General features: G+C 44.4%; 2 protein-coding genes across 4 annotated transcripts in view; both read left to right on the top strand.

Annotated features, from left to right (window-relative positions):
* The window catches only part of FAM124B (family with sequence similarity 124 member B), a 30622-nt gene extending 16548 nt beyond the window's left edge, over positions 1–14074 (top strand). For all 3 annotated transcript variants that reach the window (XM_056564894.1, XM_056564893.1, XM_056564895.1), the window contains 2 exons: positions 10140–10875; positions 13081–14074. In XM_056564894.1, the coding sequence (XP_056420869.1) occupies positions 10147–10875; positions 13081–13596 (1245 nt within the window). In that variant the 5' untranslated portion in view covers positions 10140–10146 and the 3' untranslated portion in view covers positions 13597–14074. The remainder of the gene's footprint in view (positions 1–10139; positions 10876–13080) is intronic.
* Positions 14075–15122: 1048 nt separating this feature from the next.
* Positions 15123–26475, top strand: part of LOC130361648 (putative serine protease K12H4.7) — an 87466-nt gene continuing 76113 nt past the window's right edge. The window contains exon 1 of the mRNA XM_056564891.1: positions 15123–15256. Coding sequence (XP_056420866.1) covers positions 15194–15256 — 63 coding nt within the window. The 5' untranslated portion in view covers positions 15123–15193. The remainder of the gene's footprint in view (positions 15257–26475) is intronic.

Here is a 26475-nt window from a genome sequence, read left to right on the forward strand (position 1 = left end):
AGCATGCCCAGACAGCTAAAGGCTGCCCAGGCATGCTGGGAGTTGTAGTTTTACACAGGTATAAAGTAGTTAGCATAGTGTTAGCGAGATTTTAGCATAGTTAGCGTAGCGTTAGCTGAATTTTAGCGTAGCTTTAGTTTAGTGTTAGTGCAGTTTTACAGTTTTTAGTGTAGCATAGTTTTAGCGCAGTTGTAGCGTATTTAGCATAGCGTAGTGTTAGCGCAGTTGTAGCGTATTTAGCATAGCATAGTGTTAGCGCAGTTGTAGCGTAGCTTAGTGCTAGCGTACTTTTAGCGTATTTAGCGTAGTGTAGTGTTAGCGCATTTTTAGTGTGGTGTTAGCGTAGTTTTAGTGTATTTAGCATAGCTTAGTGTTAGCGCAGTTTTAGTGTATTTAGCGTAGCTTAGTGTTAGCGCAGTTTTAGTGTATTTAGCGTAGCGTAGTGATAGCGCAGTTTTAGCGTAGAGTAGCTTAGTGTTAGCGCAGTTTTAGTGTATTTAGCGTAGTGTAGTGTTAGCGCAGTTTTAGTGTATTTAGCGTAGCTTAGTTTTAGCGCAGATTTAATGTATTTTGTGTAGTGTTAGCACAGTTTTAGCGTATTTAGCGTAGTGTATTGTTAGCGTAGTCTTAAAATAGTGAGCACAGCGTAGTCTTAGAGTAGTGAGCGCAGCGTAGTCTTAGAGTAGTTAGCGTAGTGTAGTGTTAGTCCAGTTCTAGCATAGTTGGCGTAGTTGTACACGGGTGTAGTGTAGCTAACTTAGTTTTACAGGCAGATGAAGTGTAGTTTAGAGAGTTTAGCGTGGGGTGTAGCTTAGCTTAGTCATAAAGTGAAAGGGCTACAACTCCCAGCATGCCCAGAGAGCCAAAGGCCATACGTGAATGCGGAGGACTATGAAGATGACCTGCAGTTTTTTCTTTTCTTTTAATAAAATGGTTAACGAGGGCTGTGGGGGAGTGTTTTTCCTAATAAAAATGTTTTAACTTGTATGTGCTTTCTTTCTTTGTTATTACTTTAAAGGCTTAGTAGTGGAAGCCGTTGTGTAGACGGAGTCCATTACTAAGTCGGGGCTTTGCGTTAGCCCCAAAACCACACACGTTTTTTTTTTCAATGTTTAAAAAAAAACAACAAAAAAAAAAGTGTGTGGTTCCCCGTCTTTTCATTTTCAGCCAAATACCAACCAAACAGCAACAGCCTGACGTTACCAGGGTGGGCGGGGACCATTGTTACTGGCCCTCCCCAGCCTAAATAACGCCAGCCTGTTACTGCCTAGGCCCAAGAGCACCATATTTGGCACTCTAGGCCTGTTGGTATCAGCTCTTCCCGGTACCCCTGTGGCGTTGGGTATCGGGGTAATAATTGGGGGTTAGCGCTAGCTGTTTTTGGGGCTAACGCAAAGCCCCGACTTAGTAATGGACTCCGTCTACACAACGGCTTCCACTACTAAGCCTGTAAAGTAATAACAAAGAAAAAAAGCACACAAGTTAAAACATTTTTATTAGGAAAAATACTCCCCCACAGCCCTCGTTAACCATTTTATTAAAAGAAAAAACTGCAGGTCATCGTCATAGTCCACCGATTCCGAGGTAGTCCTCCGCATTCACATATCTGAAACGAGAAGAAAAACACAAAAAAAATGGGTTAGTACCTGGAGAGCCTAACTTACCACTCCCGTTCCAGCTCCGTCATCTTCCTGCATTGCTACAAGTCCAGTGACGGAGCAGGAACGGAGGTGGGTAAGTGGCCTTCTGATCACCGTATCCAGCCATCTATACAGGTGGCCGTATACTGCATTAATGTAGCAGAGCGCAACTGCCTCTGCTACTTTTGCAAAACTACAACTTCCATCCTGCCTGGACGGCCTTTGGCTCTCTGGGCATGCTGGGAGTTGTAGCCCCTTCACTTTATGACTAAGCTAAGCTACACCCCACACTAAACTCTCTAAACTACACTTCATCTGCCTGTAAAACTAAGTTAGCTACACTACACCCGTGTACAACTACGGCAACTATGCTAGAACTGGGCTAACACTACACTACGCTAACTACTCTAAGACTACACTGTGCTCACTACTCTAAGACTACGCTAACAATACACTACGCTAAATACACTAAAACTGTGCTAACACTACACTACACTAAATACATTAAATCTGCGCTAAAACTAAGCTACGCTAAATCTGCTAAAACTGCGCTAACACTATACTACTCTACGCTAAATACACTAAAACTGCGCTAACACTAAGCTACTCTACACTAAAACTGCGCTATCACTACACTGCGCTAAATACACTAAAACTGCGCTAACACTAAGCTACGCTAAATACACTAAAACTGCGCTAACACTACACAACGCTAAATACGCTAAAAGTACGCTAGCACTAAGCTACGCTACAACTGCGCTAACACTACGCTATGCTAAATACGCTACAATTGCGCTAACACTATGCTATGCTAAAAACTGTAAAACTGCGCTAACACTAAACTAAAGCTACGCTAAAATTGAGCTAACGCTACGCTAACTACGCTAACTACTTTATACCTGTGTAAAACTACAACTCCAAGCATGCCTGGGCAGCCTTTAGCTGTCTGGGCATGCTGAGAGTTGTGGTGACTTCACTGCACTACAACTCCCAGCATGCCCGGGCAGCTTTGGAGCTGTCTGGGCATGCTAGGAGTTGTGGTCCCTTCACTGCACTACAACTCTCAGCATTCTCGGGCAGCCTTCAGCTGTCTGGGCATGCTGGGAGTTGTGGTCCCATCAGCTAAACTACAACTCCCAGCATGCCCGGGCAGCCTTCAGCTGTGTGGGCATGCTGGGAGTTGTGGTCCCTTCGCTGTCTAATCTAAGCTAAACTACAACTCTCAGCATGCCTGGGCAGCCTTTAGCTGTGCGGGCATGCTGGGAGTTGTAGTCCTTTTGCAGTCTAATCTAAGCTAAACTAACACTCCCAGCATGCCTGGACAGCCTTAAGCTGTCTGGGCATGCTGGGAGTTGTAGTCCCTTCGCTGTCTAATCTACGCTAAACTACAACTCCCAGCATGCCTGGGAAGCCTTTAGCTGTCTGGGCATGCTGGGAGTTGTTGTCCTAAACTAAAACTCCCATGCTGGGAGTTGTGGTGCCTAAACTATGCTAAATTACAACCTCCTACACTAATCTACCTACCTACCTACGCTATTTGCGTAGTGCTGCGCGTGCGCAGTACTACTTTAGCAGCTACTTTCTGTTCCCCGTTCCCTGAGAGTTAGCAGGGGACGGGGAGTAGAGCAGTGGGCGGGGAGGCAAGCGGTTGACAGCGCTATTGGGCATAGGCATAGGCATAGTGCTGGCGATCGAGCGCGCTGGCGGGTGACAATAAAACAGTAAAAGTCGGGCATCCCGATAGCGCTGGCGATCGAGCACGCTGGCGGGTGACAATAAAACAGTAAAAGTCGGGCCACAGAGGCCATGAGAGCTCCGTGCAGCTTCAGCTATCACAGGGAGAGGAGATCCTCTCCCTGTGATAGCCAAACTGAGACTGCCGTGCGCGTCGATGCGTGACGGTTAAATATGTCACGTGACAAGTGTGAGCCAATAGGATGTGATGGAGGCGGAGCATTTCATTCCATGGCAAATTTCATTCTACGGCACTGCACCAGACAGGCTTAGGTTTTTGTTGTCTTGTTTGCACTGTGCTTTGTGCCTAAAATCATTTAAATAAACATCCTCTTGGACGTTTGAAACTTGCTGCCTGTGTGAATACTGTCATTGCCAACCCCACCATGTGAGCTGTTCCCTACTATACATATGTAAAATATATATATATATATATGTATATATATATATATATATATAGTCTAAATATATTGCTGTTTAGGGGTATTGCTGTATAGGGGTAAAGCTATAGGCCAGGCTGAGAAATCAGTTGAACCCACAGTCCAAAAGCCCCTCTGCCACATATAAAGCCTTGTTACAATTTTTGGCTATGGGGCTCAGGAGCTTTAAGTGGCCTCAAGTATTACTTTAGCACTGTGTAAGAACACTGAATTTCAGCAGTTTATAGCTGCTTGAAATGAGTCAGAACACAATGAACGGAAGTGACACCTTTCCTGCCCTTTAGAAAGCTTGTGCTGTTAAACAGGAAAGTTAACTCTCCACTCATAATTAGAATATATATGTGTCTGAATATAAACTGTGATTGTGACATCTGACGTGACCCTATGAAGGTGTGTCCGCCTTGAGGTTCTCCACCTGTTTTGAATCCTGCCAAGCCCTCCTACTTCTCTGCCCTAAAATCAGTGCCAGTTTAGCACAAATCTGTCTACATAGTCTAAAACTGACTGATTTCTAAGCATAATCCGGCAACTACATTTAATCTCATAAAGTGTTACTGTTATTTAAAAAAAACTTTTTACATGTCACGCAAACATGGGAAACATTTTGATCAGCTGGGGTCTCTGTGCTGAGATTCCCACCAATCTCTACATATAGCCAGGAGAAGCGCATGGCTGGGCACTTGCCCTCCAGAATGTATTGTCAGATATAGGGTATGTTCACACCCTGGAATCTCCACTCTGGAATTCCAATCAGGAATACAGCTTGGAGATTTTGTCTGGTGGCTGCCTCTGCCAAATTCCTTAGGTGATAGGACGGCATGGACCTGTGCCTTTGCCATTGACGACATTGCCGTCTGCATGTAATTCTGCCAAAACAATAAACTTGTTCATTCTTTTGGCTGATCAATTTTGGCAGTGGAACTCTCCACCGCTGAAATTCCGTAGTGTGAATTAGAGATGAGTGAATTTTAGAAAAATGTGATTCGACCGATTTGCTGAATTTTCCGAAAAAATTTGGTTTGATTCCAATTTTTTTGCGGTGAATCGCTATTAAAAACAGCTATTTCTGGGCTACAGAGAGCCTCAATAGGCGTGTAGAACACTTTGCCTTGCTATAACACGCATAGGGCATGTGCTGGGTTTGTGAAATAATACTGTTATTCAGTATGACATGAAGATTCTATTGAAATGTCCTTCATGCCATGAATATGTAGTGACAAGAGTTACCTTCCATTCTGGACTTCTTACCTGGCTTTTATGGATCAAAATTATTTATTTAAATAAAATTTTTTGTTCAAAATTTACAAGTCACTTTTCATAAATTATAAAAAATCTTTAAACAAAGTCTGCAAACTGCATGATCGAATCACACTGATATTCTTATTCGTTGCAAATCAAATTTTTACTGAAATTCGCAACAAATTCTGATTTGTCAGATTCGATTTGCTCATCCCAAGTGTGAATGGGTCCACGGAAGGCTCATTCACAATAATGTTTAGATTCTCACAGGGGAATTCCTGAGCGCAATTCAGCGAATGGAAATTTTGTAGTGTGATCATTTCAATACTGTCATGCTTCTACAGAGACTCTGGTCCTTCCATGACGAACAGAGCTAAAAGCTAATTCTTTTGGCTGTCCTGCAGGCAACAGAGGGTCACTCAGAGAGAGACCTGGCTGTGGGAAAAATGACTGAACATGTGTGTCTACTAGCTCTCTAATATATTTTAAAGTGGTATTCCGGCTGTAACTCTCACGTTTCAGTAGACTGAAACACTGATGATAGTGGATCTGCTGGACCTGTGTGTTAGATGACTCGGACTGTACCAGGGAGGGGAGTCTAAGGTGCCGCTGGTTTTCACCAGAGCCCGCCGCAAAGCGGGATGGACTTGCTGTAGCAAGCGGCACCCAGGTTGCTACCCCTGGCATGGCTCGACCACACAGGCGGCTGAGGAGATTCGAGGCAAAGGTGGAATAAGGCAACTCGTGGTCAGGATAGCAGAAGGTCAGGGCTGACGGCACAGTAGCGTCAGGAACGTAGCAAGTAGTCAGTAGGCAGACGGCAATGGAGCAAGGTCAGGTCACAGAACAAAGGGTATGATACACAGCAAGGCAACTCTCAGGAACTCTTTCTCTCAGGCACTAGGGCAACAAAGATCTAGCAGAGAAATGTGGGAGGTGGAGGAATTTATCAATGAGCCACAGGTGTTCACTAATGGGTGCACTGGCCCTTTAAATCTTAAAGCTCCGGCGCGCGCACACCCTAGGGGACAAAGACACGCGCGCCGGAGCAGAGAGGCAGAGGCGGGGGTAGTAGAAGCACCAGGTGAGTGAAGGGCTGGGATTCACATGCGGGCATGTCCCGCAATGCAAATCCCAGCCCCTCCGATAGCAAAGGGCCTTTCCGGATCTGGTCTTGTAAACACAGGAGCAGAGGCAAATGCAGACTTTAAACGGGAGAAGGCCTCTTCAGCCTCTTGAGGCCATGACTTAAGATTAGAAGTCTTCTTAGTGAGAGCCACGATTGGAGCAACCAAGGACGAAAAATATGGGATAAATTGACGATAATAGTTAGTGAATCCCAGAAAGCATTGAATAGCATGTAGGCCCGAAGGACGAGGCCAATCTAATACTACAGACAATTTATCTGGATCCATCTGCAGGCCCCAATGAGAGACAATGTAGCCAAGAAACGGAAGACTAGACTTCTCGAACGGGCATTTCTCCAATTTGGCGTAGAGATGATTCTTCCGTAGTCGCTGAAGAACCAGACAAACATGAGTACGATGTTCCTCTAAGTTGGAAGAGAAGATCAGGATGTCATCTAGGTATACGACAACACAGGTGTAGAGAAGATCACGGAAGATATCATTGACAAACTCTTGAAAAACGGCTGGAGCATTGCAGAGACCAAAAGGCATTACGAGATACTCATAATGTCCGTCACCAGTATTGAAGGCCGTTTTCCATTCATCTCCCTTGCGGATATGAATGAGGTTATACGCACCACGTAAGTCCAACTTGGAGAAGACCTTGGCACCACGTAGATGATCAAAAAGTTCTGAGATAAGAAGTAGTGGGTAACGGTTCTTGACTGTGGTTTCGTTAAGTTCCCTGTAGTCAATGCATGGACGGAGTGAGCCATCCTTCTTCCCTACAAAGAAGAAACCAGCTCCAGCAGGAGAAGAGGACTTACAGATAAATCCCTTTTGGAGATTCTCCTGGATATACTCAGCTATAGCTTTGGTCTCAGGAGCCGATAGAGGTTATATCCTTCCACGAGGAGGAGTGGTACCAGGCAGAAGATCAATAGGGTAGTCGTAAGGATGATGTGGAGGCAGAGACTCAGCCTGTTTCTTGCAGAATACGTCAGAGAAATCTTGGTAAGGTGGCAGCAGGCGTGGTAAAGGAGGAAGATGAGAAACAACTTTAGGCTGAACTGGTTGGAGGCAAAGATTTTGACAGGATTGTCCCCAGCAAATTATTTCTCCAGTTCTCCATTTCAGTTACGGAGAATCTCTGAAGTACAGTGTGGCAGAGCACAATTCAATCTTTTCTTTATTTATTTCACCCACTTGCATGATGAGACATTCTGTATGGAAGTGAACCATACAGTCCAGATTTTGTCCATTAACAGAGGAGATGAACAAGGGCTTGGCAAGCCAAGTGATAGGAAGATGATACATGTGGATCAAAGAAGCATCAATAAAATCACCTGCTGATCCAGAATCCAAAAATGCTGTAGCACTGAAGGAAGACTTGGCTGAAGCAAAGACTTGTACAGAAATAGTTAAAGGGGTACTCCCGTGGAAAACTTTTTTTTTTTAATCAACTGGTGTCAGAAAGTTAAACAGATTTGTAAATCACTTCTATGAAAAAAAATCTTAATCCTTCCAGTACTTTTTAGGGGCTGTGTACTAAAGAGAAATCCAAAAAGAAATGCATTTCCTGTGATGTCCTGACCACAGTGCTCTCTGCTGATCTCTGCTGTCCATTTTAGGAACTGTCCATAGAAGAAGAAAATCCCCATAGCAAACATATGATTCTCTGGACAGTTCCTAAAATGGACAGCAGAGGTCAGCAGAGAGCCCTGTGGTCAGGACATCACAGGAAATGCATTTCTTTTTTGGATTTCTCTTTAGTATTCAGCCCCTAAAAAGTACTGGAAAGATTAAGATTTTTTAATAGAAGTGATTTACAAATCTGTTTAACTTTCTGGCACTAGTTGATTTAAAAAAAAACGTTTTCCACGGGAGTACCCCTTTAAAGGTGTAGTCCAGTGGTGAACAACTTATCCCCTATCCTAAGGATAGGGGATAAGTTTGAGATCGCGTGGGGTCCGACCGCTGGGGCGCCCTGCGATCTCCTGTACGGAGCCCCGACAGCCCGCGGGAAGGGGGCGTGTCGACCTCCGCACGAAGCGGCGGCCAACACGCCCCCTCAATACAACTCTATGGCAGAGCCGAAGCGCTGCCTTCGGCAATCTCCGGCTCTGCCATAGAGATGTATTGAGGGGGCGTGTCGGCCGCCGCTTTGTGCGGGGGTCGACACCCGCTATCTGGCCGGAGAGCCTGGCCCCCGTACAGAGAGATCGCAGGGGGCCCCAGCGGTTGGACCCCCCGCGATCTCAAACTTATCCCCTATCCTCAGGATAGGGGATAAGTTTTTCCCCACTGGACTACCCCTTTAAGCATGGAGAGGTAGTATTAACACCCAGGGACGCCTCTCCCAGGTACCCTAGGTGCGGGCGTTTCCCGGACGCTGTGGGCGAACTGTGCAGTCCTTGAGGAAGTGCTCTGGGCTAGCACAATACAAGCACAAATTCTCACTGTGTCGTCGTGACCTCTCCTGTTGTTTTAGACGAGAACCATCCACTTGCATAGCCTCTTCAGCAAGTGGAGAAATAAACTGAGGAGGTGGACGTTGAAACACAGGTGCCAGGTGAGTATATCTCCGTGTACGGGTTGGTTCCCTCTCTAATTGCAGTTCCTCCTGTCTCTCAGCAAAGCGCACATCAATGCGTGTGGACAAGTGGATAAGTTCAGTCAAAGAAGATGGAGGATGCATCGAGGGCATCTTTAATCCTGCTTGACTCCTTTTTTGAATGTGGCACACAAGGCCTCATCATTCCATTCAAGTTCTGAGGCTAGAGTGCGGAATTGAACCGTGTAGTCACCAATGGAATAATTCCCTTGACAGAGGTTTAGCAAAGCCGTCTCAGCAGAAGAGGCACGTGCGGGTTCCTCAAAGACATTGTGAAATTCTGCCAAGAAAGCCGACAATTTGGAGGATACCGGTTCACCACGGTCCCAAAGGGGTGTAGCCAAGGCCTGGGCTTTCCCGGACAGTAGACTAATGACAAAGGTGACCTTCGCACTTTCCATCGGAAATTGTTCAGACTTGAGCTCCAATCATATTTATAAGGTAAAGGCAGACGTAGCTGGGAGCCAGAAGACACTGCAGGAACTGGTGGCGGGAGTGGGCCAGGTTGCGGTACCTGCTGCTGTTGTTGCTGCAAGGCCAATAGCTGTTGCATCATAGCAGACAGTTTGGTAAGTTGCAGCCCCTGTCGTGCCAATTGCTGAGACTGATGTACCACAACGGAGGGAAGATCCTTTGGATAGGGGATAAGATGTATGATCGCAGGGGTTCTGCCACGGCATACATACATACATACGATCATACATCTTATCCCCTATCCAAAGGATAGGGGATAAGATGTATAAAGCCAGAATACCCCTTTATTATCAGGTGACTCTATACTATGAATTCAAATGCCATATATCCACTGAATCCATCTTTAACAAGAATGTAAATGGTAAACATTGGGCATTAAATACACTCCTTGTAATAGATCGTAAAACAGTGTAACATACACAACCCCTTTTATAACAACACTATCATTTGGAAAAACTTTTGACATATTTAGATCACACTGGGTCTTGAAAACTGCTGCAATCACGAGTTATAACCCTACGATGGGTGTGGTAACACGCTTTCACTACCCAGTTGGCGCTCCATCCAACTTTCTCTCTGCATGGGAATGAGTTGGGTCTGAGTAACAATCAGGGAGTGAGGTGTGTGCTGTCTTTTGCTTCCCCCGCTGTATCTTGAAATGAAAGCAGCAGACCCGGTGCGATCTAAATATGTGACCGGAATTCTCCTTCTCTTAACTAATATAATACCAATGTACCTAGACATGTCTATGAATGAATTTTATACAGTCAAAATATGAACAATAATAAACATTGTACTGTGGCTTGGTGAAAAAAACTGCAACATGATATTATAATATAATTAATATATATTTTTTGTTTTTTTAACACAGCATTTAAATGGATGGCACGCACACGGGCCTGCCTGTCACTATTCACCTTCTTGCCAACCCAGGTGACTCTACAGTATTTCGGCAAGCAGTAAAGCATATTCTTCAGGGACTGTGTCTAGATTCTAAACTCTTTCTGGTGTCCGAACGAGCTGCCCCAATCCAATGCTATGAATATCAAAAGAGAAGATTTGAATTTCCAGGAATTTCTGTATTACTCTTTCTCCGAGAAGACCTAGGTGAAGAAAGGATATCTCTTCTGCAAAGCTTTTTCCAACTACCCCCATGGGATCATGTCAACACGGGGTTTGGCCAAGGATCTTCACAATCATCATGTCAGACTAGGGATGACTTTTACTGTCTAGATGTGCACATGCCTGTGTGGGGAATAAGACAGGTTCACTATGGCGCAGAGATCTTGAGAATTACCCTATATTGTGATTTTGATAACTATGAGGATGCAGTAAGACTTTATGAAATGATTCTGGGAATGGAGGCAACCAGCCAAAAGATTGGATTCTGCTTCTTCACCTTGCATTCTACTAAGCACACTTCCATACAGTTCTCCTTAAAACAGATGCCCCCTGGTGTGTGCGCACAAGTAAAACATGCCTGTGCTCTGCAGTTTAACATTCAAGCAATAGGGCAACTGGTTCCCCTGCTGCCATACCCTTGTGTGCCAATCAGTGACACTCGATGGCAAACTCAAGACTACGATGGAAACAAAATCTTGCTTTTGGTAATTAATTATTTTTCTGCATTTGTAGAATTTAAAGGGGTATTCTGGCCTTAGACATCTTATCCCCTATCCAAAGCATTGGGCATAAGATGTCTGATCACGGGGGTCCCGCTGCTGGAAACCCCCACAATCTATTCAGCACCCAGCATTCTGTGCCGGGCGCTGCTCCAGAGAAGGAGACGTGACATCACACAACGACCCCTCTATTCATGTCTATGGGAGGAGGCGTGAAAGCCGTCACACCCCTCGCATAGTCATGAATGGAGGGGGTGTGGCGTAGCGTGACAACACGTCTCCGTTTCTCCGTCTTAGTGCCCGGTAAAGAATGCTGGGTGCTGCACGGAGATCGCGAGGGGTCCCAGTGGTGGGACCCCCATGATCAGACATCTTATCCCTTATCAGCAAAAAACTAAAGTTACATGCAGAATTTTTTTAATAAAATAATTAAGATATTGTTTTGTACTACATCTTATTGATGTGCTATGTTCTATATAGATTGGTTACATTCTTAGCACACAAACAGCCTTATGCACAAAGCTATCTTTCAGATTTTTATCATGTAGATCTCTAATATGGTACCAATAAAATCTATTGGCTCATACTGGGCTTTTGTTTGCTACCAATCTTACCGATGGCCATACTTCTTTTTGAGTGATTCTGCATAAAATTATGAAAATTTTTGTGTGTTCATGGGAAATAAACCCTTACCTAGATCAAAGTAGGTTGACCATGTACATTTAGCCAGGACACGCTGATGGTTTACATTATCTGTTGGCCTGAAATGGTTTGATATATGGGGTATTGCAATTGCACTATACTGTCCAACCTTTACAATGTATTGTGTATATTCAGCACATTTCTCGATTGAAGTGTTTAATAAATGAGCATTCTCTGACATGCTTATTAGAATATGGTATATATATATATATATATATATATATATATATATATATATAAAGGAATATGCCAGGTGGGAATTATATCCTACCCAGATATCGGATATTAAACTGATCAGTAGAGGTCTGACCCCTGGGAACCCAAACAGTCAAGAATAAAGAAAATGTGTTCCCTGAATTAATGGACCATTCAGTCTCTTTTTGGCTTCTGAACACTTCTTGGTGCCTATCCTGGGGTTATTGGATACCTTTGCAAATTGGGAATACACCTTCAACTCACATGAGGTTTTGTCTGTATGCCATAGATGTATTTTAGAATACCTTTAAAAGGTTTATCAGTGTATACTGTGGCCTGGCCTTTTATGACTATAGGCTTTTATAAAAAACAGATATGTTATTATATTTAGATTGCTTTATTCTGGTATACATTTATTTAAAAGATAGAAATGCATAGACTACAATGCTATTTTATCTCTTCAAGGGATATTCTGTTGTTATATTATTTATTTTTAAATGAATATGATGCTGGGACCTTGCAAAGAAAATAAATAAAAAACAATACTTACCTTCCCCTGGTCCTCTACTACTTCCTCTACAGCTGTGGTTTTTCTTCTTTCATTCCCCTGACTTTCGTACCTTTTTCCTGCTTACAACATGAGCAAACAGAGCATGACCAGTGATGGTTTGAGCAGGCAAGTCCTGCCCAGAGTGCTTGGTTTGGAAGTAGGCTAAAGAGACCAGAAGTTGGGAACTAGAAGAAGAAGAACCAGAGATGTGGGACCAGGAGTAGGTAAGTAGAATTTATTTTTCTTATAAATGATAGAACATCATTTTTTATTAGCCATAATACTTCTTCAAGCAAAACATATCCAGGTGGAAGAATGTTGTCACAAGTAGAGAACATTTGGTCTATTAAAGCCTACGGCCACCCTACAGTATACCTTTTGATGGTTTAGATCAGGTGACGTCTTATGTGCTTAATATTTATAGTAATAGATTTATAATCCATTGCAATGTGAAGACTTCCATTAGCATTAGGAGAAGCCAACTTAGGTGACGTTGGCCTCTCCTCGAAAAATCTGCGCAACATCACCCTCCCATCTCTCTCTACCTCTTCTTAAATAGGGGGGCACTACTTGCCAGTCAATAAGTGGTTGACACAAAAGAAGGAACTTTCTGCCAAACTGAATTCCAACAAACAACTATTATTTACTGTCATGTTGAAGGAAGATTTGCATTGATATATATGTTATAGTAAAGTTTCAATTTTGTTTTCTTCTTTTCTAACATACTTTTTATTTGTATTTAGGTGACTGGCGGTGGCACCACAGTTTCACAAAATGATGGCAAATTTGACAAATCGAATGCAGAGTGTCCGTCAAGTTCTTTCACTGCTCAGTCATCATTCACACAGCCAACACAAACTATGCACTCCGAGGACAAGATTGTCCCAGGAAACCAGGTTTTTAAAAAGAATTTGAATGCATCAGAACAAAGACAAAATGTGTGCAGTATTACTGATAACAATCTACCAAAACTTATGCCAAGACCCTATCTACACCCAGACGAGACAGAGACCAATGTAGATACTGGCCACAGGGTTATAAATATGACCCACCAGCTGCATTCTATTTACAGGATGTCAAGGGATCTACAAAATATTCCACAATATAAACCGAATCAAGATTTACCCTGCAAGCAAGGAGACTCTAGTTGCCATCTGGCTGTCAAAGAAAACAAAGGAGCTGACATTAAAACCAAAATATTTCCTTCTCAGCGACTCCATAGTAATAGCAAGGAGCTCATCGAGGAATTTTTCATTTAATGTCGCCAACGCTGCATCTATTCACCTTCTTTTAGAAGAATATCATTTATTTTCCCAATGGGACTTTTAACATTCAATAAGGGCAACCATTATTTAATTTGATTAAAAACTGTGTCAGGTTTACACCTCTTAGGGTCTATTCACATGTACAGTTTTCTGTGCAGATTTAATGCGCAGGATTTCAAGCTGTGTTCAGTCATTCAGTTTACATTGAAATCTGCAGCAGAAAATCCTGCGCATCAAATCTGCGCCCAATATTGTATGCATGAATAGACCCTTAAAGGGATTTTATGGCAGTAATAAAGGGTCATCGTTTAATAGTTTACAAACAATAGATATCAGAGCGGCACTGCCATTGCATAGATAACTGATAGTAAATGTTTCTGGATAAAGGATACACAGTGCAGGTACTTGGGCAATACTTGTCTAACTGTGGTGCTAGGACATTAAGCATAGAGAACAATCAGAAATAAATCGCAGAAGAACAAGACAGCAATCCTGCACTCACCGCAACAGTACGAGTTGCACGGCTCCTCTCATGGGACCTCCAGCAGACAGGCAGACTGCTCAGAGGCAACTGCCAGTGGTTTCACGCTCAAAAGTAATGCGCTTCTTCCGGTCTCCTCTGGATGTCAAAGAAGCGCAATACTTTTGTGCGTGAAACCGCCGGCAGTTGCCTCTGAGCAGTCTACCTGTCTGCTGGAGGTCCCGTGAGAGGAGCCGAGCGACTCGTACTGTTGCGGTTGCCCATAGCCCAGACTGCTCAGAGGCGACTGCCGATGGTTTCACGCACAAAAGTAATAGGCTTGAAGAAGAGCCTACTTTTGTGCGTGAAACAGCCGGCAGTAGCCTTTGAGCAGTCTGACTCTCTGCTGGAGGTCCCGTCAGAAGAGCCGTGCGACTCATACTGTTGCGGTGAGTGCAGGATTGCTGTCTTATTCTGCTGCGATTTATTTCTTTAACAGTTTACATTTTGATATTATCTATATAAACATGGTAAAATACAAATACAAATGATCAATTGATGTTATGTTGCAGTGTAAAAAATTCTAAGGCACAGCTGAATTTACACTTCTGCTGGCTTCTGAGCCCAAGCCTCATAGCATTACTGAGATGCTTTATTTCTACTCATTATTAGTAAATAATAATAGATATTTACTAATACATATTCAATTTTATGTTCACGGTGAAAATATTCTTTACATTTCAAAATAATTTGTATATGGGACTATAAAATGGGAATGTAAACTGGGAAAAGCAATAAACACTGTGAATGAAAAAAAAAAGTGTAACTGAAGGTGGGGTAAAAAATAAAAGAATAATCTTACCTTTCTCAATGCTGGTGCTCCTGGATCGCGGTCCTCTTGGTCACTTCTTGGCTGTTGACGACACACCATCCCCACAGGATCTGCCCTCTTAGATACTCACTGAGGTGGGATACAAGTGTGGATGTTGAATGGCTGAGCAAGGTGGGGGAGATTTATCAAAACCTGTCCAAAGGAAAAGTTACTGTGTTGCCCATAGCAACCAATCAGATTGGTTGCTATGGGCAACTCAGCAACTTTTCCTCTGGACAGGTTTTGATAAATCTCCCCCGATGTGTTGTCAACAGCCAGAAAGTGGCCAGGACCGCGGAGCAGAAGCATTAGGATTGAGAGAGGTAAGGTTATTTTTTATTTTTACCCCACCTTTAGCTACACATAATTTCTTACTGACATTCCAAAAGTCAGCAGCAGTAATCACAAAGATGAACTAGCACATCATGTAAACTATATACTGTAGCCAAGCAAAGTCTTGTAGGACAGAAACCGGTTTAGGGTGCTCTCATACATTCAGGTTTTGTTTTGAACTAAAACTAGGGACTGGATGTAGGAACCTTACCTGCAGTAGTATACATACATATGCCCTCCCCAGACTCATGAATAAAAGCAGGGACAACCTGTAACTTTTTGGATTCTAATCAATTAACCAGAATTCAATAAAACTTGAAAACCATAATAACTTAGATTCGATAAACCTTGGCGAAGCAAAATTTCCAGCAGTCAAGCAACTTAGACGGGAAAGTCCACCTTCAACCTCCATATCTATATTTTTTTAAACATAGGGCAGATGGTTGAGAAAAAACAGGTTGGAGTTGGGTGGAGATTTTGGAAAAGCCAACCTGGATCCTGGATGTATGCTTTACACAACGCAATTACCATATATACTCGAGTATAAGCCTAGTTTTTCAGCACGATTTTTCGTGCTGAAAACGCCCCACTCGGCTTATACTCGAGTGAACTCTCCGCCTGTCAATCCCTTCTCAGTGGTCTTCAACCTGCGGACCTCCAGATGTTGCAAAACTACAGCTCCCAGCATGCCCGGACAGCCATCGGCATGCTGGGAGTTGTAGTTTGGAAACATCTGGAGGTCCGCAGGTTGTAGACCACTGCGGCCTTCGTCATCATCCAGATCCCCCTTTAGTTTTTTACTCACCTCCCCTCGGTGGGAAGGAAGGGTGAGCTGGTTTGTGACGTCCCTGCGCATGAACGTCCCTGTGCTTCGTCGTCAAGGCAACATCACTAGTCCGGGGCCGGCCCGGAGCGGAGAAGAGGGCATCCCGGTGAAGATGGACAGCCTGGAACGACTAACCCTCTCCACCGGATGGTCCCTGCCGCAGAGATGGCCCGGACCAGCTCACCCTTCCTTCCCACCGAGGGGAGGTGAGTAGAAAACTAAAGGGGGGGTCTGGATGATGATGAAGGCCGCAGTGGTCTTCAACCTGCGGACCTCCAGAGGTTTCAAAACTACAACTCCCAGCATGCCCGGACAGCCATCGGCTGTCCGGGCATGCTGGGAGTTGTAGTTTTGCAACATCTGGAGGTCCGCAGATGTTGAAGACCACTGATGGAGGGATTAACAGGCGGTGATGATGTATTTCCCACCCTAGGCTTATAGTCGAGTCAATAACTTTTCCTGGGTTTTTGGGTTGAAATTAGGGGTCTCGGCTTATATTCGGGTCGGCTTATACTTGATTATATACGGTATTATTATTTTTTTTGCTCAAACATTGTGAAAAATAAAGAAACGTATATAAATTTGGTATCACGGCTGTATTTGGTATCACTGGTTCACGCTGGATCTCTGGTGCTTCCATACAAATAAATGAAGAGGGATCTCTGTGAAATCTGGGGCACAGTTTTGGAGATGGTTGGACCCCCTTCATCAGATATTTATGCACCATTCTATGGATAGGGGATAAGACATTTTTCGCTTGCCAACCACTTTAAAGATTATGATGTTAGTGCACCACCTGCTGGAAAGCAAAATATAAGCAACTTAGAACATAGAAGTAGTTTTAGTTTAGTATATTGTTTTGAAGTGACGTCTATATTTAAAATGCCAGAAGATATATTTTCCTTACAGTGCACTACATTTAGCTTTAAGCAAAGCAAGTTATGAAATGATCCATGTACACAGGTCTGAAATAAATATATCCTCACAAAACTCAACACATAGAGGGGAATTTTTCAAGCTGATTTTCATCTAAATTTGTTGCAGGAAAAGTCGCAGGCTGGTCCCGTTTTCCTGCGACATTTGATTTAGACTGTTTAATTTTTCTAACCATAAAGTGTTCTGATTTAGATCACTTTGTGCAGTGGTCACTACTTTATCATATGCAACTTTTCTGTGAAAAGTCACAAAAAAGGACCAGATTTAGAAGAAATCACAGGACATTCCCCCCTGCCCTATTTCACTCCATGGAGTCTGTATGACTTTTAAAACAATTGTCGCACGGCCGCCACTGCACTGCAACATTTAACCACAGCAGTTCAGTGGGCATGCATCAAAGTCTGTGCGACAATTGATGCATTTGCTGCACGGCCTCCACTTTCCCTGCAACTTTTTTCATCTAAATTGAACTAAAAGCAAGTTGAGTTTTGGTGAATGCCCCTCACAGTGAGCATATAAATCTTCTGTAGTCTTCACTGTTGGGATTCTGGGTTCAAATCCCACCGTGAGCAATATCTTCATGGAGTTTGTATGTTCTTCCCTTGTTTGTGTTGGTTTCCTTTAGGTACTTTGATTTCTGCCCATACTCCAAAGACGATCTGATCAGTTAATTTGGAACTAAGTTTGTGAGCCCCATTGGAGTTAGGGACTGATTTCATTATTTAAGGGCTACACAAGCTCTGTGGAATATGTTGACGCTATATAAATAAATTAGTATTGTATTTATTGTATATTTCTGAAAAAGAGTGACCACAGAGGCAAATATAAATGGGAAACAGCAGGGCCATGGCTAACTAGAGGCAACGTGAGCACACAACTCTGCAGAACCCTGACATCACTTGTTTACTACCTGCCATGGTAGCCGCAGGGCATTCTAAACCATCCAGATGCTTAGAAGGAGGAAGACTACTCTGTATATGCCCCAAACTGCTGTACATCTTGGCACCATCCCATGTGTTTTTTACTTGGTCACCTAGAGATCGGTGATGGTCTTAGCACTGAGGCCCAGACTGATAAACACTTTTAACATGTCTGTGAGATGTAGCAAAAGTGTTTTTAAATGACAGTAATGGTTTAATATAGTTTATTTCTTTTTTTCTTTAAACTGAAGCTTATGTTAGAAGAGGGAGCATGACTTAGGTGCAGACTGTAGCGTAGGGATGGGGACGTAACTGCACCTACAGATTCAGGTAACAGATTTTGCATAAATCTGCAGGCGCATGCAAGATGACAACTGCACTCACGTCACCATCTCTCTCCTGCACTCTGCACCTAAATCCTGCTCACTCTTCTAACTTAAGCTCCAGTATAAAAATGATCTATGTTAAAGCATTACTGTCATTTAAAAACATTTTTGTCATGTCACACAGACATGTTAGAAGTGTTGATAGGTCTGGGCCTCAGTGCTTAGACCCCTACTGATCTCTAGATATACCTGGGAGAAATGTGCGGCTGTGTGCTTCACTCCCATATCTCCTACAATGAGCCAGACAGAGCGGTGAGCCGAGAAGTGAAGCACACAGCTGCAAACTATCAAAACTTTTGACATCTTATCCCCTAATCAAATGATAGGGAATAAGATGTCTGATTGCAGGGGTTCCAGCCACTAGGACCCCCTGCGATCTCCGGTGCTGGCGTTCTGAACATTATGTTCAGAATGCCCTTATTCTGGCGGCCTTGTTCGTAATGTCAAACCATGCCCCTTCCATTCATGCTTATGGGTCCCTTTGGGTAGGGGATAAGATGTCTAGGGGCAAAGTACCCCTTTAAGTTTGAAATGGAACAACTAGGACTACAGCTGTTACAGAGAAAATAAGGATACATTTTCTCCTGAGATTAAAGACTGATTAGATGAGATAGTCCATGGTAATAAAGCTTAGGACCTCATGTCCATTCAGGAGGACTTGAAAAGTTTTGCACTACAGGTATAATATTAGAATAAGGACCAACCAGATTTACTGCCCAATTACTCCTTGCAGACTTCGGTCCTTGCTTTATTTATATCAACAGGAACTTTAAGAAGCACCACCATCACTATTTCTACAGCGCCATTTGATTTATTCCAGCACAGCTTTGATTAAATCAGACTTTCATAATCATCCACTACCTAATTGTTACAACAGGATGTCAGACTCTGACTTACTATGGACTACAGGATGACATCAACACCTACCAGATCCCATCCTACTAGCTCCCAGACCCCTTCCCTCCCAGCACCATCTGCTATCTTTATTGGATTAGGATATATAGTAGATATACAGTTTCCCTGGGGCTGCGGATGCACCCAGTGTGACCGTGCCTTTAAGATGCCAAAAATGTATTTCTAAAACACACTTTAAGTATGAAAATGCAGGAAAACTGCACAGTGTGAAGTAACACCAACCCATTTATGAGTCTGATGAATTAACCTGGATGACCTCCAGCACTAGCATGACCAGCTGCAATAATTAAAGGAGTACAGTGCAGAACACTTATCCCCTATCTCCTCCACAGCAGTCCCCAAGAACCCTTTTTTTCCCCAGTGAAACTGTTTCCACATACAAAGCACAGGAATGAGACTTCTGGCGGCAAACAACATGGCAGACAGCACTAACCCGACCATAAGTCCAGATCAATGTTAGACAGAGAGATCCTTGTACAGCTTGTTCTCTCTTCCTCTTGGAGCTGCAAATTAGTAGAATGTATCCCCGCAAAGTAAAATTTTATACTAGAAAAGATTTAAGTCCTCCCGCTTTCCCAGGAGAGGAAGGTCAGACCAGGGGCTTTCTCCTGCAATTATTGGTCATTAACTGACACGTAACTAAATGACTATTCAGCTGTACATTTAGAACAAGACATAGGATGTAATTCCCCCTCATCTCAACAACCTGGATGCCAGCCACCAACCTAGCCATAGACCATTAGGAGGAGGAAGACTAGTTGCTAGCCTTGGAGTATTGCCCTTACTTCATCTTCTGCTGCCTACACACATCCTGCTAGACCAAAAGGTAAGGGACTAACTGTATAGGATTGCATCTGCCAATATTTCCTTCCCCAACAGTGCGCTGGCAGTGGCTCAACCTTCGCAATAAGTTCTGTAGTCAGGGCTGGGGCACAGGGCACACTACTGCTGTGCTGCTCCTTAAAGGTACAGTAAATGTTTAGCCACTTAAATGTACAGTAAGTGTGCTTTAAAGTGACTAAAACTAAAGAGCAGCAGGCCACCCTCATGGAAGCTATGGCCCTGCTACTCCCTCAGGCATTCTAGAGGTTTCTGCATAGAAACTTGATTAGTCATGTGACGCATGCTCCATGCAATCTTGCACAGACATAGCTCATCTGTAGCGGCACTAAGAGGTAAAATGTTAATCCTTACACAAAAAATCCATTTAAGTTATACATATTTAATTCATGATACTGACACTTAGAGAGATTAACTCCTACAACTACATCCAACAATATGCGCATTGGCGGCTAGGAGACCGTACTGGGAAAGTGCACCCTATCATATATTCAGAATATTTATGCTTTGGTGCGAAATCTGATTATTTAAACAAATCAGACAAAACAAATAGAGTTTTGCAGGTGGGCAGAGTGTAGCAAAAAGAAGGCATGGTTTTGTGCCAAAGGGAGTATGGTTTCAATGTGCCAAAACTAAAACTACATGAAATGTACAAGATTTGTGCACAACCTGCCCCATTTTTGGAATCCCTAGCCTAAGGTAAGAATTACTCACTTTTTTTTAATTTATCCTTCCACTGTATATTTGTGTCAGAAGACAAGTGATTATAAACATTCATTGAATGGTAACCAAAATGTGATTATCTCCCACCTATTATATTACTGATGGATATACTGAAAGATCCCTGTGTCTGAACACAAAGAATCCCAGGTCAGTGATTTATGGCTTTCAGAAAAATACAGGACATACAGTACATCTATCGTTGTACCATATTGTGACCCATTCTAACACAATAGTCTGCACCTGCTGGGCACTGTCACGATGGGAGCCTTAAAAAGATCTTAAGAACAAGAAGCATCACAAATTGAATAGAATGTTCCATAGCTGGAAATGGTTTTGTTTTCATGTTGAAGACGGCAGCAAATGGCAATTACAGCAGCATGGCGGAGAGAATACTCAGTGTGAACAAGCCGGATCTGATTCTCCATTGCTTATATAATTGGCTTCTAGGTTGTGGGAGTAAGAGTGGTCCTGATGTTTATCTTGTCTGTCTACAAGTTTAAAGCTTTTTCTGTGTCTGCATGGTATAACATTGTAGGCAGAGAACATTTTCTATGCCTGCCTTCTTTCACAATGATGCTTTGTGGTCTTCATATGCAGTACAACATATAGGTAGCTTCATATTGGATTTAAGGTGCTGCAATCATTAACAGTACAGCAGGGCAAGGACAAGGTATTTTGGTGACCTAAGCAGATTAGACATCATACTTTTACTGACCAAATCCTGTATACTGAGACCAATATTACCAAGTATATGAGTATACAGTACAAGGAGGAATATTATGACCATATACAGTCATGGCCGTATATTTTGTCACCCCTAAAATTTTTCTAAAAAAGGAAGTATTTCTCACAGAAAATGATTGCAGTTACACATGTTTTCCTATGCACATGTTTATCCCCTTTGTGTGTATATGAACTAAACCAAAAAAAGGGAGGAAAAAAAAACAAATTGGACACAATATCACACCAAACTTAAAAAATGGGCTGGACCAAATTATTTTCACCCTTTCAAAATTGTGGAAAAATAAGATTGTTTAAGCATGTGATGCTCCTTTATACTCACCTGGGGCAAGTAATAGGTGTGAGCAATATAAAAACCACACCTGAAAGCAGATAAAAAGGAGAAAAGTTCACTTTGCATTGTATGTCTGTGTGTGACACACTAAGCATGGACAATAGAAAGATGAGAAGAGAACTGTCTGAGGACTCGAGAACCAAAATTGTGGAAAAATATCAACAATCTCAAGGTTACAAGTCCATCTCCAGAGATCTAGATTTGCCATTGTCCACAGTGCGCAACATTATCAAGAAGTTTGCAACCCATGGCACTGTAGCTAATCTCACTGGGCGTGGATGGAAGAGAAAAATTGATGAAAGGTGTCAACACAGGATAGTCCGGATGGTGGATAAGCAGCCCCAAACAAATTCCAAAGATATTCAAGCTGTCCTGAGGCTCAGGGAGCATCAGTGTCAGCGCAAACTATCCGTCGACATTTAAATGAAATTAAATGCTATGGCAGGAGACCAGGGGGGACCCCACTGCTGACACAGAGACATAAAAAAGCAAGATTACATTTTGCCAAAATGAACTTGAGTAAGCAAAAATCCTTCTAGGAAAAAGTCTTGTGGGCAGATGAGACCAAGATAGAGCTTTTTGGTGAAGCACATCATTCTACTGTTTACTGAAAACTGAATGAGGCCTACAAACAAAAGAACACAGTACCTACAGTGAAATATCTGTGAGAGGAAAAAAAATAGAGACTGACAAGAGGCTCGTAGTGTGATACCACAAAGGAAAGAAGCCAGGTGGAATAGGTGTCAAAGGGCCTGCAGAGCCAGTCCATAGGTAGTGGATACTCACCTGAAGCAAGTGTAAAACTCGCATACAGGGGTTATGAACCGGAGACAGCTGCTGATCCCAGGGTGCAGGAGAGGTGCGGCCCGTCCTGATGAGAGGTGAAGAAAGTAGAAGCAGAAAATACCCTTTGGAGATGGCGCTGCTGAAGTCAAGCAAGAGGATGAGGCTACAACCAAAGCTTGTTACGCCGAGCGCTCCGGGTCCCCGCTCCTCCCCGGAGCGCTCGCTACACTTCCCTCACTGCAGCGCCCCGGTCGGTTCCACGGACCCGGGGCGCTGCGTTACTACCTCCGGCCGGGATGCGATTCGCGATGCGGGTAGCGCCCGCTCGCGATGCGCACCCCGGCTCCCGTACCTTACTCGCTCCCCGTCAGTTCTGTCCCGGCGCGCGCGGCCCCGCTCCCTAGGGCGCGCGCGCGCCGGGTCTTTGCGATTTAAAGGGCCACTGCACCGCTGATTGGTGCAGTGGTTCCAATTAGTGTTTACACCTGTGCACTTCCCTATATCACCTCACTTCCCCTTCACTCCCTCGCCGGATCTTGTTGCCCTAGTGCCAGTGAAAGCGTTCCTTGTGTGTTCCTTGCCTGTGATTCCAGACCTTCTGCCGTTGCCCCTGACTACGATCCTTGCTGCCTGCCCCGACCTTCTGCTACGTCCGACCTTGCTTCTGTCTACTCCCTTGTACCGCGCCTATCTTCAGCAGCCAGAGAGGTTGAGCCGTTGCTAGGGGATACGACCTGGTCACTACCGCCGCAGCAAGACCATCCCGCTTTGCGGCGGGCTCTGGTGAAAACCAGTAGTGACTTAGAACCGATCCTCTAGCACGGTCCACGCCAATCCCTCTCTGGCACAGAGGATCCACTACCTGCCAGCCGGCATCGTGACAGTAGATCCGGCCATGGATCCCGCTGAAGTTCCTCTGCCAGTTGTCGCTGACCTCACCACGGTGGTCGCCCAGCAGTCACAACAGATTGCGCAACAAGGCCAACAGCTGTCTCAACTGACTGTTATGCTACAACAGTTACTACCACAGCTCCAGCAATCATCTCCTCCGCCAGCTCCTGTACCTCCTCCGCAGCGAGTGGCCGCTTCTGGAATACGACTATCCTTGCCGGATAAATTTGATGGGGACTCTAAGTTTTGCCGTGGCTTTCTTTCCCAATGTTCATTACACTTGGAGATGATGTCGGACCAGTTCCCCACTGAAAGGTCTAAGGTGGCTTTCGTAGTCAGCCTGCTGTCTGGAAAAGCCCTGGCTTGGGCCACACCGCTCTGGGACCGCAATGACCCCGTCACTGCCTCTGTACACTCCTTCTTCTCGGAAATTCGAAGTGTCTTTGAGGAACCTGCCCGAGCCTCTTCTGCTGAGACTGCCCTGTTGAACCTGGTCCAGGGTAATTCTTCCGTTGGCGAGTATGCCGTACAGTTCCGTACCCTTGCTTCAGAATTATCCTGGAATAATGAGGCACTCTGCGCGACCTTTAAAAAAGGCCTATCCAGCAACATTAAAGATGTTCTGGCCGCACGAGAAATCCCTGCTAACCTACATGAACTCATCCATCTTGCCACTCGCATTGACATGCGTTTTTCCGAACGGCGTCAGGAGCTCCGCCAGGATATGGACTCTGTTCGCACGAGGCGTTTCTTCTCCCCGGCTCCTCTCTCCTCTGGTCCCCTGCAATCTGTTCCTGTGCCTCCCGCCGTGGAGGCTATGCAGGTCGACCGGTCTCGCCTGACACCCCAAGAGAGGACACGACGCCGCATGGAGAATCTCTGCCTGTACTGTGCTAGTACCGAACACTTCCTGAAGGATTGTCCTATCCGTCCTCCCCGCCTGGAAAGACGTCCGCTGACTCCGCACAAAGGTGAGACAGTCCTTGATGTCTACTCTGCTTCTCCACGTCTTACTGTGCCTGTGCGGATGTCTGCCTCTGCCTTCTCCTTCTCTGCTGTGGCCTTCTTGGACTCTGGATCTGCAGGAAATTTCATCTTAGCCTCTCTCGTCAACAGGTTCAACATCCCGGTGACCAGTCTCGCCAGACCCCTCTACATCAATTGTGTAAACAATGAAAGATTGGACTGTACTATACGTTTCCGCACGGAGCCCCTTCTAATGTGCATCGGATCTCATCACGAGAGGATTGAACTGTTGGTCCTCCCCAATTGCACTTCTGAAATCCTTCTTGGACTTCCCTGGCTTCAACTCCATTCCCCAATCCTGGATTGGTCCACTGGGGAGATCAAGAGTTGGGGGCCCTCTTGTTCCAAGGACTGCTTAAAACCGGTTCCCAGTAAACCTTGCCGTGTCCCTGTGCTTCCTCATGTAACCGGTCTCCCTAAGGCCTATATGGACTTTGCGGACGTTTTTTGCAAAAAACAAGCTGAGACTCTACCTCCTCACAGGCCTTATGATTGTCCCATTGACCTCCTCCCGGGCACTACTCCACCCCGGGGCAGAATCTATCCTCTGTCCGTCCCAGAGACTCTTGCCATGTCTGAATACGTCCAAGAAAATTTAAAAAAGGGCTTTATCCGTAAATCCTCCTCTCCTGCCGGAGCCGGATTTTTCTTTGTGTCCAAAAAAGATGGCTCTCTACGTCCTTGCATTGACTACCGCGGTCTTAATAAAATCACGGTTAAGAACCGCTACCCCCTACCCCTCATCTCTGAACTCTTTGATCGTCTCCAAGGTGCCCATATTTTTACCAAACTGGACTTAAGAGGTGCTTATAATCTCATCCGCATCAGAGAGGGGGATGAATGGAAAACGGCATTTAACACCAGAGATGGACACTTTGAGTATCTGGTCATGCCCTTTGGTCTATGCAACGCCCCTGCCGTCTTCCAAGACTTTGTTAATGAAATTTTTCGTGATCTACTATACTCCTGTGTTGTTGTATATCTGGACGATATCCTGATTTTTTCTGCCAATCTTGAGGAACACCGCCAGCATGTCCGTATGGTTCTTCAGAGACTTCGTGATAATCAACTCTATGCCAAAATAGAGAAATGTCTGTTTGAATGCCAATCTCTTCCTTTTCTAGGATACTTGGTCTCTGGCCAGGGACTACAAATGGACCCAGATAAACTCTCTGCCGTCTTAGATTGGCCACGCCCCTCCGGACTCCGTGCCATCCAACGTTTTTTGGGGTTCGCCAATTTTTACAGGCAATTTATTCCACATTTTTCTACCATTGTGGCTCCTATTGTGGCTTTAACAAAAAAAAATGCCGATCCCAAGTCTTGGCCTCCTCAAGCGGAAGACGCCTTTAAACGACTCAAGTCTGCCTTTTCTTCGGCTCCCGTGCTCTCCAGACCTGACCCATCTAAACCCTTCCTATTGGAGGTTGATGCCTCCTCAGTGGGAGCTGGAGCTGTCCTTCTACAAAAAAACTCTTCCGGGCATGCTGTTACTTGTGGTTTTTTTTCCAGGACCTTCTCTCCGGCGGAGAGGAACTACTCCATCGGGGATCGAGAGCTTCTAGCCATTAAATTAGCACTTGAGGAATGGAGGCATCTGCTGGAGGGATCAAGATTTCCAGTTATTATTTACACCGATCACAAGAACCTCTCCTACCTCCAGTCTGCCCAACGGCTGAATCCTCGTCAGGCCAGGTGGTCTCTGTTCTTTGCCCGATTTAATTTTGAAATTCACTTTCGGCCTGCTGATAAAAACATTAGGGCCGATGCTCTCTCTCGTTCCTCAGATGCCTCTGAAATTGAACTCTCTCCTCAACACATCATTCCTCCTGACTGCCTGATTTCCACTTCTCCAGCCTCCATCAGGCAAACTCCTCCAGGAAAG

Source organism: Hyla sarda, chromosome 3, assembly GCF_029499605.1.
Source record: "Hyla sarda isolate aHylSar1 chromosome 3, aHylSar1.hap1, whole genome shotgun sequence".
Lineage (NCBI taxonomy): Eukaryota > Metazoa > Chordata > Amphibia > Anura > Hylidae > Hyla > Hyla sarda.